We start from the raw sequence: 16,777 nt of genomic DNA, 5'->3' as shown, positions 1-16,777 counted from the left end.
TCTAAAAATCCGCTAATCCGTATCTCCCAAATAATTAACATATCGATTGAATTTAATATCATTCTACCAATAATTTATCCCCACCCCCCTCGTTACCTTCTTCTGCCTATGAGGGCCACAGGCACTAAGTTTCAACACAATCAGTCTGTTGGCTTAGAAATACATACCCACCAGACAGTACGGACAAACAAAGCCTTTGCATCACAAATTGGCATAATAGGTAACGTTTAGGTTGCAACCCCCCATTTTATGGGAGTCATCACAAATTATGCATCACAAATTGGCATAATAAGTAACGTTTAGGTTGCAACCCCCTATGTAGAATATTCGTCCAGTTTATTTACCAGCAAATAAATAAAATGGCATTTCTTACGGCTGAATCTCTCCGCAATCTTAGACTTTTTACGGCAGAATTTCTAGAATAGTTTAAAATTTTTTCCTAAAGGGGAACTAAAAGGGATAACACATTTTTAGCGTATCTCCCAAATTTCAGTAAAACAAATCTCCTTGTGACACTTGCCACCCCCAGGAAAGCTTTCTGAAAACACTCACGATCCCCTCCTCCCACACTAATGTTTACACACTAATGTAAAAGAGATTAGAATCCCCTCCTCCTTAGAACATGGCTCACTCCAGATCTACTTCTTTCATTATCACCTAATTGCCAAGATGACAGTAATGTGACTCTACTAGCAACTATCTGTAGAAGCTTGTTACCAAGGAAATATCATAGAAGTCTATGTTCTAGGAGGATCAACAAGTTGCTTTGATTGTACATTGCACCTCGATGTAGGGAATCCTTCCAAAGAAGCTGACAGTATTAGTTCAGTCGTTGCCAGGGTCTTATTCACCGCCTTTTTAGAAGCAGTCAGATAGCCTCCAATCTTCTAGCCACATTGCCACATAGCCACATTGTGGCTAAAGCTCGGTTTCGTTCTAGCCACAATACGCTGAAAATCACAGCTAGTTACCGACCCCTCCATTCTAAGGGTTCCCTGTTTTCCTTCAAAAAGCAGGTCAAAAAGATGGATACTTCAACTCCAAACAACTCCTGCTACAACAGCTAGTGTCGTTACTTCAGCTCATTGACGGATTGACAATCAGAATCCAGTCCGATGGAGGTGTCAAGTTATCTATACTAATCCTATTAATCAGGATCTGATGGGCTTGGCTTAAATCAGATTAAGAGCGCTATCCAGGCAGTAAGTTTGCTTGAAATGTCAACGCTTTCAAAGCAGCCATGAACAGAAAAACGTTAGGTTAAGGAGGATTTTTGTGACAAGCCATGTCTTAAAAAGCGCTTGTCGCAAAAAAGCAATGGGATAGTACTTAGTTATCAAGTAATGTCTCACAACAAGAAAAAAATACCGAGTTTGTTGCCTTTAGTAAGCTATCCTTCATTGTAAAAAACAAGAGCTAAGAGCTCATATGGCACTTGTGACGAGGTGAGAAGAGCTAAGAGCCAAGAGATCATGTGGTATGAGCCCTAACAAAATTCTATGAATCAATAGATTGATTTAAAAGGGAAAATAAGAGGCTTGATGCCGGTCAGGATTTAAAATAAGAGCTCTGAGTCACGATGTCCTTCTAAATATAAAAATTCATTAAGATCCGATCACCCACTCGTAAGTTATAAATGGCTAATTTTTTTCTAGTTTTTACTCTCCCTTTAGCCCCCCATATGGTCGAATCTGATAAAACGACTTTATCAAGTCAAATTGTGCAGCTCCCTGACACGCCTACCAATTTTCATCGTCCTAGCACGTCCAGAAGCACCAAACTCGCCAAATCACTGAACCCCTCCCCCCAACTCCCACAAAGAGAACGAATCCAGTACGATTCTGGCAATCAAGTATCAAGGACATTTGTTTATTCTATCCACCAAGCTTCATCCCGATTCCTCCACTCCAAGTGTTTTTCTAAGATTTCCCCCTCCAACTCCCCCCAATGTCAAAAGATCTGGTCAGGATTTGAAATAAGAGCTCTGAGACATGAATTCCTTTTAAAATCAAATTTCATTGAGATCCGATCATCTATTCATGAGATACCCCCCCCCCCCCATTTTCAAGTTTTCCAAGAATTCCGGTTTCCCCCTCCAACCCCCCCCCCCCCCCCAATGTCACAGGATCTGGTCGGAATTTAAAATTAGAACTTTAAAGCACAAGATCCTTCTAAATATCAAATTTCATTAAGATCTGCTCACCCTTTCGTAAGTTACAAATACCTCAATTTTCAAAATTACCCCCCCCCCCATTCCACCAAAGAGAGCAGATCCGGTCCGGTTATGTCAGTCATGTATCTTAAACAGGTTTCTATTCTTCCCATCCAGTTGCATCCTGATCTCACCGCTTTAAGTGTTTTATAAGATTTCCGGTCCCCCCAACTGCCCCCCCAAATACGCTTGATCCGGTTGAAATTTAAAACAAGAGATCTGAGTTACGAGGTCCTTCTAAATATGAAGTTTCATAAAGATCCGATCACTCCTTCGTAAGTTAAAATATGTCATATTTTCTTATTTTTCAGAATTACCCCCCCCCCCCCCAATAGAGCGGATCCGTTCCAATTATGTAAATCACGTATGTAATACTTCTGCTTATTTTTCCCACCAAGTTTCATCCCGATCCCTCCAATCTAAGCGTTTTCCATGATTTTAGATTCCCCCACCCCAAACTTCCTCCAATATCACCAGATCCGGTCAGGATTTAAAATTAGACCTTTGAGACATGATATCCTTCTAAATATCAAATTTCATTGAGACCCGATCACCCGTTCGTAAGTTAAAAATACCTTATTTTTTCTAATTTTTCAGAATTAACCCCTCCCCCAACTACTCCAAAGAGAGCGGATCTGTTCCGGTTATGTCAATCATGTATCTAGGACTTGTGATTATTTTTTCCACCAACTTTCCTCCCGATCCCTCCACTCTAAGTGTTTTCCAAGTTTTAGGTTTCCCCCTCTCAACTCCCCCCCCCCCAATGTCACCAGATCCGGTCGGGTTTAAAATAATAGCTCTGAGACACAATATCCTTCTAAATATCAAATTTCATTGAGATCCGATCATCCGTTCGTAAGTTAAAAATACCTCATTTTTTCTAATTTTTCAGAAATACCCCCCCCCCCCCCAACTACCCCAAAGAGAGTGGATCCGTTCTGTTTATGTCAATCATGTATCTAGGACTTATGTTTATTTTTCCCACCAAGTTTCATCCCGATCCCTCCAATCTAAGTGTTTTCCAAGTTTTAGGTTTCCCCCTCCCAACTCCTCCCCCAATGTCACCAGATCCGGTCGGGATTTAAAATATGAGCTCTAAGATACGATATCCTTCTTAACATCAAATTTCATTGAGATCCGATCACCCGTTCGTAAATTAAAAATACCTCATTTTTCCAATTTTTCAGAATTACCCCCCCCCCCCTCCAACTACCCCAAAGAGAGCGGATCTATTCCGAATATGTCAATCATGTATCTGGGACTCGTGCTTATTTCTCCCATCAAGTTTCATCCCGATCCCTCCACTCTAAGTGTTTTCCAAGATTTTAGGTTTCCCCCCTCCAACTCCCCCCAATGTCATCAAATGCGGTCGGGATTTAAAATAAGAGCTCTGAGACATAATATCATTCCACATCAAATTTCATTAAGATCCAATAACCCGCTCATAAGTTAAAAATACTTCATTTTTTCTATTTTTTCCGAATTAACCGGCCCCCACTCCCCCCCCCCCAGATGATCAAATCGGGAAAACAACGATGTCTAATTTAAGCCGGTCCGGTCCCTGATACGCTTGCCAAATTTCATCGTCCTAGCTTACCTGGAAGTGCCTAAAGTAGCAAAACCGGGACCGACAGACAGACGGACAGACCGATAGAATTTGCGATCGCTATATGTCACTTGGTTAATACCAAGTGACATAAAAACATAAGTACATAAGTGCAATATTAAAACATTGCCTAAAGTGATGAACCAAACTGGCCTGTCAAATAAAATGAGTACAATGAACAAAATGAATAAAAACTAGCACTTAAGCACACAAACACAAGTACGTAAGTAAAATGTAAAATTAAGTGAAACTAAGTAATATAAGTAAAATAAATAAAAATGAGAGCATAAGTAAAAACATAAGTACATTATGAAAAACATACAGCAATGAATCTAACTGGCCTGTCAAAACTAACCCATTAATAATACAAATGATATATTAAAGTGATGCATTACAATTTCCATTAATTTAAGATTTCAACGATCGCTGGCACAACACTCTTAGTTCTTGTATTAATATGATTTAAAACCGGGATTTTTTGTGCTTTTGATCGGGGTAAACGGGGCTTTGGAGGGAAATAAAGGGCTGGGAGAATACATTGAAAGCGTGAATTACGACGCACATGATTTCTGAAATTGTTACAGAGAGTAACACGTCGGGCTGCCATGGTAGGGAGGCGGAATTCCTTGAGGAGGAGAATGTAAGGCACTTTGCCCTGACACTCAATTTCAGGGCTCTCTTCTGGATGATTTCTAGCCTATCGGAATGACCCACAGTAAGATCAAAATGCCACACCGGGCAAGCATACTCAAGCTGTAGACGGAAAAAAGTATATAAAGGTGGAGGATATCTGCTTTTGGGCATGAAAATTTAGTAATAAGCTTAAGGAGAGACAGATATATACTAGCCTGTTTAACAATAGAGCAAATGTGGGCCTCCCATTTCACATCGCTAGTCAGTGTGGCCCCTAAAAGTTTAGTTTTTGTTGTGATTATTTCATTAGGTATTGGGGTTATAAATGATGGCTTTTATTTAAGAAAGCTAAAGGTCATGATATGAGATTCATGGGAATTCACTTTCATTTTTTACTAGTCTGCTTCACTTGCAACGTCTTTTAGAATTTCCATGGCTCTGCTCTTAATATTTCTTCCGCCCTTTTCGAGCAATGATATGTCATCCATAAACTTCCATCGATCGGCTGATTCATTAGCAACATTGTTAATCATTACCAAAAATAGTAAAGGACCTAAAAGCGTACCCTGTGGAACTCCGTAAGAAATAGAGAGTGAATCAGAATAAACATTTTTGTACTTTATCAACTTTACTCCCATTAGGCAGAAAAGGTGCAATAATATTGACTAGAAAATGGGGTACATTAAATTCATTCAGCAATTTTTCTACTAAAAAGTATGACTAACCAGATCAAAAGCCTGTTGGAGTCAATTAAAGGGAGATTGAGGCAGGTATTTGACTCGTCAAGTAATTTATATACAATGTCGAGGAGACTGACCAGGTGATATGCCGTTGATAAGCCTTTTTTCCGAAATGTTGTTCATCAATAAGTACAAGGATCGTCTTTTTAATCTAATCTGCTGCGAAGCTCTCATACAGTTTAGAGAATATTGGTGTTGAGGTAATTGGTTGAAAACCATAAAAATCCACGGAAATAATGTGATTCACGGAATGAAAGAGGTAATGTACCTCAAGAGCCAGGGGTATGGCTCCTGAAAAATGATTGATGGGTTTTGATCAAGAGATCAAAACCAATGCTATCCAAGGAAGACGCATATAATACCTAAATTAGCAGCTATATTACAAGGAATAAAACAAATCGATATTCTCGAAGAAGATATAAAAAAATATCCGACTTGAGACCTTTAGGAAGAAAACACGCGAGTATTAGTTTTTCAGTGCTTAAGGTATTCAGCGTATCAGTGTTTTAGGATACGTATTCAGTGATTCAGGAAAGATTTACGTTGTGAAGAGTACACAATTAAAATATAAAAAACAATTAAATCTTGTATTTTTCAAGCGCCATTTTTTAAATGTTTGCTACTTTTTTTTAGTATATTCTTTTACCATTTTGAACTGAAACATATATGTAATCGAATTGAAATTAATGGAAAAAACAGTGGAAGCCAATAACTGAATTTGCTTGAAAAATAACAAAATTAATTGCTGAATTGACCAAATCCAGTAGCCCCTCAATTGCACATCCCTCTTCCATATATCTAGGTATGTAATATAATATTAATCGATATTACTTAATAGTGTGTTAATCTACAATTTTTATGGACAATATTTGATTAGTAAACATTCGAGATGCACACCAAATCAGCTGAAAAATGAAATAAAGTAAAACAATTACTAGAAAACTTTACCTCAACAGATAGATCCAGCAGCTCGGCCATCCTAGCTAATGTGATTCGCGTATAATACTTTGCCATAACTCTGATATTCTAAAATAAATAAAAAAACTTAGAAGTTCACTTATACAAAATACACATAAGCAAATATGTATATTATATACAAATATACATTTGTATATAATTAATGATGTAATGACACTAGAACTATAATGAAACTAGAACTTAAGATGTCCAATATACACTGGTCTGATAGAATCCTCCAAGGTGAAAAAAGGCAAAAAAAGTAAACAGGTAACGTAACATCTTCTACCATCCTTTTCGGGAAAATTCAAAATTACATATTTTAGTCATCAAAAGCAGAAGCCTCCGCTCCAAGGTCCCAAACGCAGGTGTATATACAGGATTTTGTTTCCGGATAGAGGGGAGGGGACAGTTTCTAAGAAAAAAATGGAATATAAGAAATAGAGGGGTTAAATCCCAAGATTTTTGGGATGAGAACAGTATGCCAAATGGCCCGCTACGTTCGCATCTGCTCTAGAACTTTAAATTTCCTCACTTAACTCCCATAAATATTGCAATTCTTCCCACTATATATATATATATATATATATATATATATATATATATGTATATATATATATATATATATATATATATATATATATATATATATATATATATATATATATATATATATATATATATATATATATATGTATATATATATATATATATATATATATATATATATATATATATATATATATATATTAAATATATATATATATATATATATATATATATATATATATATATATATATATATATATATATATATATATATATATATATATGTATATATATATATATATATATATATATATATATATATATATATATACTAATATCATATATATATATATATATATATATATATATATATATATATATATATATATATATATATATATATATATATATATATATTCATATATATATATATATATATATATGTATATATATATATATATATATATATATATATATATATATATATATATATATATATATATATATATATATATATATATTAGTATTATTATATATATATATATATAATAATACTAATATATATATATATATATATATATATATATATATATATATATATATATATATATATATATATATATATATATATATATATATATATATATATAACATGACTAACAAGTAAAACGAAAGAAATTTCGGGCCTGTTATAAAAAAAAAAAATAGAGATGAAGAAAACACCGGGCCAGTGAAATACCACTCTATCTACCCAAAAGAAACAAAGGACATTTTTTGTTCTCTTCGTTTTTACTATTTCTAATTCAAATTCACTTTAATGTTTGATTTTAATTAAAATTAAACCTAGAATTAGACTAGAAAATAGAACTAAGTATTAAAGTATTAAACTAAGTAATTAAACGGTAGTAAAAAACAACAACAACTAAGTAAACTAGTAAACGGTGGTAAAAAAAAAACTTTTTTAGTAAAAAAAAATACCAAGTTTTAAAATTAGAAACTAAAATGAATTAGAACATAATATAATGTATGCCCTTTTGGATTTTTCTAGTTCTACAAGGTAATGCAACTTATCTAATATTTATTTATTTAATTAACAACTTATTTAATTATTTAATAACACTTATTTCTTCGGCACTTCAAGAACGAATACTCTAAAACAAGGGAAATGTGAATGGGATAAGAAGTATTTTTGACAATGACCCAAGAATGAAAAGGATTATTTGCTTCAGACAATAAGAATTTAGTTCAAATGCTATGAGGGCAATACAAGGGCAACTGGAACAAGTTAAAAGGTATTTTTCACGATGTCCTAAGATTAAAAGGGCTTATTTAATACGCATTTACTTTCAATGACAATATGAATACATATAAATTTGAAACCAAATATCTTTTTTAGAAATTTAATAAATTTTATTCAAAAAATTGAACATTGAAAAAAATCATTCATAAATTCATGATTCATTGAAATGGGTCTGAATTTACTAATTCACATGCGTCTATGATACTCAGGTCCTATGAGTAAGACCCTTTCTAGATGAATCCTCCCGACTGACACAAATTATTTATTTCGTCTTTATATTTTACGCTTACGTTAATTTACCTGTCAAAAATGATGAGAATCATAAAATTTTTTGCTCATCTCACTGGTTTAAAATTTCATACAAAAGAACAAATCAAAGCTTGTGCTCTGCCACTGGTTAATACATTAAGGGATTAAAAAAGTGGGCTTATTCAGCTTACATTTTTGGCACACCCTTAAAGCACTAAGGACATCTAAGTAAAAACATTCTTACCTTCTAAACCCATATTGGGATTCATAGACGACAACCACGATTTTCCAAGATTTTTTTGTTGGTAATTTAAAAACTTAGAATTTTTAGGGCAGTACCAAATTTACGTCAGTACTGCCATTTTGAGCCGTGAGAATAAATAAGCAAAACTAATTGGCTATATTTGACGCTTTTCATTCACAAAAATGACATCGGAGTTGCCACTTTGAACCGTAAAAATAAATAAGCAAAACTAATTGGTTATATTTGACGCTTTTCATTCGCAAAAATTACGTCAGAGTTGCCACTTTGAACCGTACAAATAAATAAGCAAAACTAATTGGTTATATTTGACGTTTTTCATTCGCAAACATTACGTCAGAGTTGCCACTTTGAACCGTAAAAATAAATAAGCAAAAATAATCGGTTATATTTGACGTTTTTCATTCGCAAACATTACGTCAGAGTTGCCACTTTGAACCGTAAAAATAAATAAGCAAAACTAATTGGTTATATTTGACGCTTTTCATTCGCAAAAATTACGTCAGAGTTGCCACTTTGAACCGTAAAAATAAATAAGCAAAACTAATTGGTTATATTTGACGCTTTTCATTCGCAAAAATTACGTCAGAGTTGCCACTTTGAACCGTACAAATAAATAAGCAAAACTAATTGGCTATATTTGACGCTTTTCATTCTAAAAAATTACGCCAGAGTTGTCACTTTGAACCGTAAAAATAAATAAGCAAAACTAATTGGCTATATTTGACGCTTTTCATTCACAAAAATTACGTCAGAGTTGCCACTTTGAACCGTACAAATAAATAAGCAAAACTAATTGGCTATATTTGACGCTTTTCATTCTCAAAAATTACGCCAGAGTTGCCACTTTGAACCGTAAAAATAAATAAGCAAAACTAATTGGCTATATTTGACGCTTTTCATTCTCAAAGATTACGTCAGTGTTGCCACTTTGAACCGTAAAAACAAATAAACAAAACTAGCTGGTTACATTTGACGCTTTTCATTCACAAAATTCAAGCATTAACAATCTGGTGATTTTCAAAGACAGCTAACAATTCTTAAATTATTTCATGCCAAACGTTTTCAGCTTTTTTTTGGGTTATTTCGAAGACCACACTGCCTTTCCATGACGATAGACAACAAATCTAATAGGAATAATTCCTATTATTAAACAGTAAAAAAAATATATATATACTGGATATTACGACATACATATACAGTGGTTGTTATCAGCAGAAATACATCCAGTATATCTGCTGTATTTCTGCTGATGACGATCACTGTATATGTGACCAAAACATCCCATATACTTTTCTTCTTTTTTTACTGTCTAATAAAAGGATTTATCTTATTTGAACTGTTATTTAGCTCTTATTTTTTTTTCTGATTTCGCCGCCCACTTTTATTTTTTCAGTTTAGAGCCCACTACTTCCCAGAACTTTGGAACCGCGCAAGGTCTTCATCATTGAAGTCAAATTTCTGATTTTCATGATTTTTTTTTAAGATATGTTCAATTTTGTTGGTTTTCATTTAACCGATCAAAAAAAACAAATCCATTTTCAGTGTCACTGTTAACAATGGATAAGAAAAACACGTCACATAAATTAACCAATGAAATTAAAGCACACTTTTTAACACGAAAGTAAAATACAGTCGCTCTGTTCTCTTTGCTTACATGTTCAACTGCTCTGTTTTTCAGTTCTGTCCATCTTTTGTTTCCTTCGTCGCTAGCAGGATTGAAAACATGGCTTGACTGAGGGCCGCCTTTAAGTTCACCTTCATACTTAGTACACAAATCTCCCCAATGGATCAGTTCATTGCGAACAAAGGTTTGTAGCAATTCTCTAAAAGAAAAGATTGCAAATTTAGGAGGTCACAGAGGAGACATAGAAATAGAAAAATAGAGAGATGATGGGAGAAAGAGAAAGAGCATTTAGGCCCCTAACTACCTAGAGAGATACTATAACCACCCCTAACTACTCCCGCCTACGTCCCTCAGCATGCAGGAATGATAACCATATATATATATATCTCATTCGAGCAATGCAAGTTTCCTACTTCCTGGAAGCTATCCCATGTAACACCTATTTTCAAAGGAAAAGGGAAACAGAGTGACCCGGAGAATTATCGCCCGATCAGCCTTACTTCACCTTTCCTGAAAATCATGGAAAGGGTCATAGAGGAAAAGTTAAACTCGCACCTCGAATTGAACAACCTCATCTCAGATCATCAGCACGGCTTCCGTAAAAATCGTTCTACTGTTTCCCAACTAGTAGTAATACACGACTACATCCAGTCTACCCTTGACCGTGGGATTCCAATAGATATTATCCTAATCGATCTACTTAAGGCCTTCGACCGTATATCCTTGCGAAAATTCACCCACTGCCTAGAAATCTATGGAATCAAGGGACAGCTAAAAAATTGGCTCTCAGCGTACCTGAATGATAGAAAAATAGCAGTCAAGGTTGCAGACACACTATCCACATGGACAGATGCAACCAGTGGCGTCCCACAAGGTAGTGTTCTCGACCCAGTCTTGTTCGTCATGTACATAGACATTTGCATAAATGCCATTTCTCAAACCGACTTCGGCCTGTTTGCAGACGATACGAAGCTCCTGGGAGAAGCTAGTGCATCATCACAAATCCAAAGCGACTTGGATGCCCTGACAGAGAAGTTCGTAGAATGGCAACTTTCACCAAATTTAGTAAAATGCTCTGTCGTCCATCTTGGCCGCCAAAATCCGATGTACTCATACAAAATGAAAGGTATCTACCTGACAAAATCTACCCGTGAAAAGGAACTAGGTGTAATTCTGAGCTTGGACCTCAAACCAGAAAAACATATCGGCCTGGTTGTGCGTAAAGCGTCGAATACTCTCTGGCTACTCAGTCAATCCCTACGATACCTTGACAATCACTCAAAGATATCAGCACACACAAGCTACGTCAGGCCACAGCTTGAATACGCCACTGTCATCTGGTCGCCATATCTCAAAAAGGATATTGACAGAATAGAACGGGTCCAGAAACGCTTTGTAAAAGTACTTCAAGGATTCAGAAACCTTCCGTATGACGAAGCTCTAAGAAGGCTCACTCTCTATAAACTTGAGACAAGAGAACGATCTTAGACTTAAAAACCCTCTTCAAGATAGTTCATGAGAATTTTGGGAACGTAAAAGACAAGCTTGTTCAAAAAATTCCCCAAAGCAACACAAGATCGCACAGTCTGCAATTGGAGCCCGTGAAGATGAAGATTGCAAGATCTAATTCTTACCATCATTCGTTCATACCCCGGGTCATCAGGATCTGGAACAAACTACCATTCCCAGTAGAAAAGATGAAATCACTGGAAGCCTTCTCCAACAGCCTAAACATAAACATACCATATCTCGAGACTTTTAACGTAGGACGACTTTAAATGGAAATCGTGCCGCAGTCGATCCGCTCTTCGCCCTGCCATAACATTTTTCTTTTAAAAAGGTGTCAGTTGTATAGAAATTTTGTATTGAGAGGCGTGAGGAATAAAGTTATTTATTTATTATTTATAGTGGAACTTAGTTATTAAACTAAAAATTTTAATTGTTTACCTTCAGCTCTACTATAACATCTTTTTCCGCTCTTCTATACAATTATTTAAATAGGTCGTTCCCACTTTCTGAAGCTATAGAAAAGAAAGGTTAAGTTGGCTAGGCCACGTTTTACGGATTACAGATTGATAAACACTGTGCTTTCTGACAAAAAAAAACAAACACTTCTTTGAAGATTTAAAATGGAGCGAGTCGGCCAACATGATAAGGCCTCAGAATAATACAGACACAAATAACAATAACTTCCGAAATTACTACGCTTCATTGGTTGTCTAACTAGCCAATCATAAATAAGTCTCCAATGATGAATAAACTATGCATTGATTTTTAGAATGTACTTTCACAAACTCTGAAGTTGTTTTGCATTTGTACATTTTTCAAGATATTATCCGGTCATCGAGGAGGAGCAGTGTGCATTGTCTTTCTAGTCTAGTCGGCAGATTTTGCAACCTCAGCATCAAAGTTGCGCTTACAAATATTGAGTTATAACATCAAGTTGATTACTAAAATTAAGTAAGTTATAAGGTTTTCATAAATTTTAAGTTAGAATACACCAAGAATTTTCAAAAAATACTTGAAACATAAAAGAAAATGGGACACAAGTTTCTCAACTAAAACCTCACATAAGTGATGAAGGAACACACTTTTGGTTCTCAGGAAAAAAGTACAAACGAAAAATGCTCAAAGCCTAGTATATAAATAGCAGTGTTGTCATAGAGGCATATTTACGCAATTTGACCAAGTTATTTTAGGTGATTACGCATTGAATTCTTAAGATCAGTACCTTTTTCAAAAATGAATCTTTTGGCGTATTTTCATGTTTCGGCTAGGTGACCTTATACGAAATATCTGTCAACACTGTTACAGGGTTTTGGATATATCTTTTAATTTTGGGCACAACACTATGTATCATATTCTCACCTGTACAATGGAATAGTCTCAGTCCTTTTTTCAGAAAGAATACGATGCGCCAAATCTGACTGCTCATTATCAAAGGGACTAAGAAGCAGATAAATAACAGAATGTCTCATCATATTTTTTCGCTCTTCTTCGTCTTCTTCTATAATTGGTGTCTCAAGGAGGGAACGATAATGTTTACAAACTGATAAATATTTTCCATCAGCCTCGTCAAGTTCAATCATCAATCTGTAACACATTAATTATAAATACAAATACACAAAATATCCTTTATCAACCATAAATCTTTAATAGGGGATTGGGTAATTCTGAAACCTAAACGAAAACAAATTAGTGATAAAATATGTATGAGAATCATTTTTGTGGATAACCAAATAAGGCTCATTTATGGAGCCCTAAAGAGTCTCAAATGGAACAGCATTTCAATCCTGAGATTGAGGATTCATCCAAGGGTTTGGCATCGTTATTGCTAATTAGCGCCGAAATATTTTTATAAACCACACAATTAGAATAATTTATCACAAAACATAAAAATAAAACCTATTCATAGACACAAAACAATTAATTCAGATCATTCAGACCTGTCATCTTTATACAATGAAACTACTATAAATAGTTTCTAGGCCAGGCTCAATGTACCTTTTTTTCTCTTCTTCCTATTTGAAATAACATGGAGACGCTTGGGCATAATCTCAACACCAAAATCGAATTCCGAGTCCTGCAGAGTGTTGCTACACCTGAGTTGCCCCCCCCCCCCGAACTCTGGGTCCCCTATTACCAAGCTGATATCAAACCCACTCCGCCACCATGTGACACGTTTTCCTCGAATTATTGTGAAAGAAGACAATATACATGTCAGGACGTATTCCGAATACTCAGTATTCAACCCGCTATCTACAGATATACAAATATTATCAGGTAGCCATAATCTAGATATTACTACCCATAGTCATGCTTTCTATTTTAGACACTTTCTATATCCAGCGTTCCATATTAACTAATCACTGTACATGTCTGGATCAAACTTGCAAGCGATTTTATTGCTCTAGTAGCTGCTCTCAGCTGCTTTCTAGTTGTTTTTTTAGGCATAACTTCTATCAGCAAATATCGAACACAAAATTTAATTTTTTTATTACCTGGTCGATCATAATCATTCTTTTTATCCATTTGCATACATAAAATAGTTAAATATTATTTTTCTCCCACAAATACGGCTTACCCCCCTCCCCCACTCAAATGGAAATATTCTAAAAAATCCTAATACTGGAGTCGAGCACACAACCTCAAAATCGAAAATCTTACGTTCTGACCATCTGAGCCATCCCTTGATATTAGATTTTACATCTTTGCTGGATTAATATACACAAATAAACAGGCTGCCGTAAACAGGCTTTCTTACCTATATTGTCGATTATTATAGAAGATATCTTGAAAAAAAAACCGTTCAACTTACAAAGAATTAGCTCTAAAAAGATTCGCTTCACTTTTATTTCGTAACCAAACCGCTTATTTTCAATCCTAATGCAGAAAAGAGGCAAATCGAGTGTTTACAATCGGTTTCTGTTTACTGTAACATTTTTTCCTGTAACTGATTTTCGAGTTATTTTCTTGAAAGCTTACTATATCTCATGTGGATACTTACTAAATTAAGTGAATCCTTTTACCGTTGTTTTTAGAGTCTATTAAGCTATAAAGCTGCTGTGCTCACCCCTTATGGGTTACTCCCTTGTAACTTTCAGGATTTTCTTTTTCTAATCGATTTTGATTTGGCTCTTTTGTATTGTATGTTCAACATCAAAGAAATAACCCATAGTATTAGAAAATATTTCTTCTTTACTTCTCTGAGTACTGAGTATTCTAGTTGCAATTTGATATATTCTAGTTGCGGTTCGCAACAAAACCGCTCATTTTCAATCCTGATCCACAACAGAGGCAAATCGAATGTCAAGAGATTTGTCACTTATATCTAGCCAGGGCCGTATCTAGGGGGGGGGGGGTGTCACTCGGTTAGACTCCTCCCCAAAATTTACCTCTGAATCGTAAGAACGTAACAAAATACACGTTAACAAATTTTGATGTGTTTTTTAATTTTTTTGAAATCCCTCCCCCCCCCACAACAACCATCCTGGATCCGCCCTTGCTTCACACCCCGAAAAAAAAACAATGTTAATTTTCTTCTGTAACTGATGAACCAGTAAGTGGCGTTCAAATGTGTTAGGCTGTCCAAGAGAAATTATTTTTTTTATAATGAACAATTTTAACACCCCCCCCCCCTTTTTTCTATTTACCTTTCAAACCTTTTATGGATAGTAAAATAGACTAGGAATTGCTCGAATTTTTGTCTTTTTTCTTGCCCTTTCCAAATACATGGCACTAAGGTTTACTGGCTCACCTCTCGCTTCAAAGTGAAGAAACTTTTCACCAGGTACCGTTAAATCCGTTAGCCAAAACATAATTCGACTACCGTCATAAACTAGTTTTGGCTCAACCAACAAACCACTTTAATTTAAATAGAGCTAGCCAGAAAACATTCATTTCGCCTTAATACTGAATCCAATCCACTTATTTTCAACCCTGATTCAAAACAGTGAAAACATAAATGTTCATCCATACAGACATATTATTCACATGTTGCTGTGAAATACAGAAGCCAAAACAAAATTCGATTCCCTTAACAAACAATAACAAACCACTTCTGACAGACATACGAAACTAGGAAGTTTCTATTAAACTGTCCAACTAATACGTTAAAGAATATAAAAAAATTAGGACGGGTAGTTTATGAATAGCTAGGTTCAGGGGCGTCAATAGGAGGGATAATTACCCCACCCTTTTAAGTTTTGAAAATCTTTTTTTGTACCTTCGTTGAAAAAAAGCACCTTGACCTAGACTTTGATATGCCCCTTCTAAATTAAAATATCATTACCCCACGACTCTATACATTTTGCTATATGGGTTTCTTAGGCAAAATAAGGATGAAGAAACAAAGATTTTAAGAAAAAGATCTTACTTGTAGTATCTAAGCTTCAATTTTTGGTATAACAACTCATCGGTTTGAAAGACGCGAGTGCTAATCTTCTTTGAAATAATTTGAGCTCTAATATAATCTTTTCTCTGCAGACATAATCTCATCTGTTCCATGATCAGCTCAACCTAAAAAGAGCAACAGAGCAAAATGAAGAAACATTAAAAAAAAATTAAGTCTGAGCGCAGAGAATAAAACGTGCTGATAAATCAGACTGATATTAATAAAAGAGATTGGTATTACGGCATACAATATTGAGAATGGTATAAAAGATTTTTATTCATTTATCGATATGACAACTTTATTTATCGATATATCAATATGACGATATGACAAAATTCAGTTTAACATAAACATTTCTAAAGATATAAATTTTTTTAATTTATATAAAAAATGGTATTATAGCTTGACCATGAGAGAAATTTATCTTGTGAGCGTAAGAATCATGTCAAATATTATTTTTTAGCTGTTTAATGATGAAGTCCTACAAGCTCCCAGCTGTGGTACAAAAAAGGTGCTATGTTACACAATATTATCCCCTGCTGTCTCCGCAGGGATGTAACAATTACACAAATTTTGTCGTTTTAAGCTCTAAGTCATTCTGCAGGAAAAGGAAGTTATTATCCCCTAAGCACCTACTCTTAATGCTTGGTTCAAATGTAATTTTCACTTCAAAATTAGAGGAACGGGTTGATTATTAATTTTTTTTTTGGTCGGTTGAAATATTGAAATTATTTTATACTTCGGCTTAA

The 16,777-nt window shown here is 34.7% G+C and overlaps 1 protein-coding gene across 1 annotated transcript in view; it reads right to left on the bottom strand.

Annotated features, from left to right (window-relative positions):
* The window catches only part of LOC136039597 (26S proteasome non-ATPase regulatory subunit 12-like), a 65,900-nt gene that overhangs the window by 4,814 nt on the left and 44,309 nt on the right, over window positions 1-16,777 (bottom strand). The window contains exons 5-8 of the mRNA XM_065723463.1: window positions 16,011-16,153; window positions 13,004-13,228; window positions 10,166-10,334; window positions 6,140-6,217 (exon numbers count right to left, since the gene is read on the bottom strand). Of these exons, the coding sequence (XP_065579535.1) occupies window positions 6,140-6,217; window positions 10,166-10,334; window positions 13,004-13,228; window positions 16,011-16,153 (615 nt within the window). The remainder of the gene's footprint in view (window positions 1-6,139; window positions 6,218-10,165; window positions 10,335-13,003; window positions 13,229-16,010; window positions 16,154-16,777) is intronic.

This window comes from Artemia franciscana, chromosome 19 (assembly GCF_032884065.1).
Source record: "Artemia franciscana chromosome 19, ASM3288406v1, whole genome shotgun sequence".
NCBI lineage: Eukaryota > Metazoa > Arthropoda > Branchiopoda > Anostraca > Artemiidae > Artemia > Artemia franciscana.
This window is presented reverse-complemented; position numbering and strand designations above follow the sequence as displayed.